The 2,478-nt window shown below is 59.5% G+C and overlaps 1 protein-coding gene across 1 annotated transcript; it reads right to left on the bottom strand.

The window, feature by feature from the left end:
• Positions 1-283: 283 nt before the first annotated feature.
• NEUROG3 (neurogenin 3) lies at positions 284-2,250 on the bottom strand. The gene is made up of 2 exons (XM_032256190.1): positions 1,996-2,250; positions 284-1,834 (listed from the first exon to the last, which is right to left on the bottom strand). Exon 2 carries the CDS (start codon positions 1,831-1,833, stop codon positions 1,186-1,188), a length of 648 nt encoding a protein of 215 aa, XP_032112081.1. The 5' UTR covers position 1,834; positions 1,996-2,250; the 3' UTR covers positions 284-1,185.
• Positions 2,251-2,478: the final 228 nt, after the last annotated feature.

Consider the following 2,478-nt stretch of genomic DNA (forward strand, 5'->3'; position numbering starts at 1 on the left):
GTCCTAGTTGGAGGCTTGTCTTTCTTCTAAACTGCTCTTTGAAATAAAAGGAGTCATTGCCCATATAGAAAAAAAGGGGGCTGGATCAATAAGTACTCAGAAGACTGCCATCACTCCAAATGCAATCTGCCCTACCTCTGGCCCAGACCTCCAGAAAGAGTGTCATCCCTCTCCTTGCTTGGACAGAGGTGCTCTTCCTCAGCTGCAGTGACTGTGACCCTCCTCTTCCTGGGGCACAATGGAGTCACCTTGCTGAGCCTTCTTGAAGGTCCCCACTTTTTTATTGGCTTAAAATCTCATCCAGCAGTCCCTAAATAATCTAATATACAAAATATAGAGTTTTCCCTGCGGTGAAATCTCATTAATAAATACAATTGTGTAAAATGGGAGAGGGGCCATATAATTTACTGTACCAAAATTCATTTCTAAAGACATCATATAATTTACAAACCGATTTAAAAAAAAAAAAAAAAAAAAAAAGATGCGCGGTGCTCCAGGCACCTGCAGCGCCGCTCACGTTTCAGGTGCAGTTCGCAAGGAAGCTGGGGAGGTGCTCCCTGGCCCGGCTAGCGCTTTCCCAGTTCACAGCCTGGTCTTCCGCCCCGGGAGGGCAATGGCTCCGAAAAGTGCACGAGGAGAAGGCAGAGGATCGCCTTCTTGGCTTTAAGGCAGAGTGAAGTGCTCTGAAACCCCGGACCTGATTGGGAGTAGAGGAGAAGATCGGCAGCGTCTTTGGAGCCCGGGCAAGGGGAGCAAGCGCTAAGAGACCAAACATCGGATTGAATCACTTTGGAGGAGGGGTGGTAAGAGACAGAGAGGCAGACAGACTCGAGCGCGGGTGGGGCCACCCGAGACAGTGGGCGGCTCCGGCCGGGTAGTGCTATCATTCTCGTATACTTTGAATGAGATTTTGGGGTGGTGGCAGGGAGGAGGCCTAAAACGAGCTCAGCTTGCAATTGCCCACTTCGCGCGGGCAGTAGCAAGGTTTGTGTGAGTTGGCGCGGCTCGGAGGGCCCGGGAATGAACCCAGCCTGCCGCCCCCGTGGGTCCTCCAGGGGTCAGTCAGCGAAAAGCAGAAGGAACAAGTGCTCTTGAGGGCCGCCGCCGTCGCCCACCCTCGACGCCTCCGGCTCCCTCCCTCTCCTTTACCCTTAACACCCACAGCCCAGCAACCAACAGGTCCCTTCACAGAAAATCTGAGAAACCCACAGTGCCTGGGAGCAAGCAGCCGGAAGAGGTGGCTCCCTGCACCCCGGGGCGCTCCTCCAGCGACGCGGCGGGGCTCAGGCTACCAGCCTGGGATACTGGAGAGTAGAGGGAGACCCAGTCCCCGGGGGAGCCGCCTTCTGGGCTGCCCAGGTCCCCGCAGTGCGACGCAGGCGACTCCAGCGCGTAGAAGCTGTGGTCCGCTATGCGCAGCGTTTGAGTCAGCGCCCAGATGTAGTTGTGGGCGAAGCGCAGCGTCTCGATCTTGGTGAGCTTAGCGTCGTCTGGGAAGGTGGGCAGGACACCGCGCAGCGCGTCCAGCGCAGAGTTGAGGTTGTGCATCCGATTGCGCTCGCGGTCGTTGGCCTTCTTGCGCCGACTCCGTCGCTGCTTGCTCAGTGCCAACTCGCTCTTAGGACGGCTGCGCCCCCCACGTCGCGCCCGGAGCTTCCTTGAGGCCCCTCTGCAGCCTCCCCCTTCCGCCTCCGCGCAGTTCCCCCGCTTAAGAGTGGGGCTGGGCGGGGCGGACGTGGCGCAGGTCACTTCGTCGTCCAAGGCTTTGGGAAAGGGCCGCTCCGTCTCACCGGTCACTTGGACAGTGGGCGAACCCGAGGGATGAGGCGCCATCCTGCGGCGGGGTCAGAGGGAAGGGTAAGCTTGCGTTGGTCACCGGGAGCAGTCCCTGATTCCGACGCTAGGTGGGAAAAAAAAGAGACATCCTCCCAGCCCCCGCCGGGTCAGAGGATCCCTCTTTCCCCCGCTCGTCCCTTGGCAACCTCCAAATGTTACCTTTGTACCGGCGCAAAATAATAGAGAGCGGTGAGCAACGAGGGCCGTGGGGAGCTGAGCAGGCTTCTGGTCACCAAGTTCAGCTGAGTTGCAGGCGCCCCCGACTGGGAGTTGCCCCAGCCCCAAAGAAGAAAAGAGCGAATGGGATCCCGGGCCTCTGTCGCCCTCTCTCTTGGTGCGGCGGTGAGACCTCGGGGATTTCCTGAGCAGCAAGTCGTGTGTCCCTTGGCACGCTTTATCTGCTCGGCCCGGGCCTGGAGCGTGCCTGCCCGGCTGCTGCCCGCGCCACCGGCCAATCAGCGCCTGGGCCCCGGGGCCGCGCCACGCGAGCCCGCTCCTCCCCTGCAGGGCACAGCTGGATTCCGGACAAAGGGCCGAGGTCGGGGGAGGGGAGCGCCGCTCTGTTTGCTCTCTCGGGCTGGGTCCCAGCAACTCTCGGTTCCTCAAAGAGCCTCGCCCAGCGAGAAGAACCTTGTGTGCCTC

Source organism: Sapajus apella, unplaced genomic scaffold (genome assembly GCF_009761245.1).
Source record: "Sapajus apella isolate SASKATOON/1434 unplaced genomic scaffold, GSC_monkey_1.0 scaffold94, whole genome shotgun sequence".
In the NCBI taxonomy this organism is placed as follows: domain Eukaryota; kingdom Metazoa; phylum Chordata; class Mammalia; order Primates; family Cebidae; genus Sapajus; species Sapajus apella.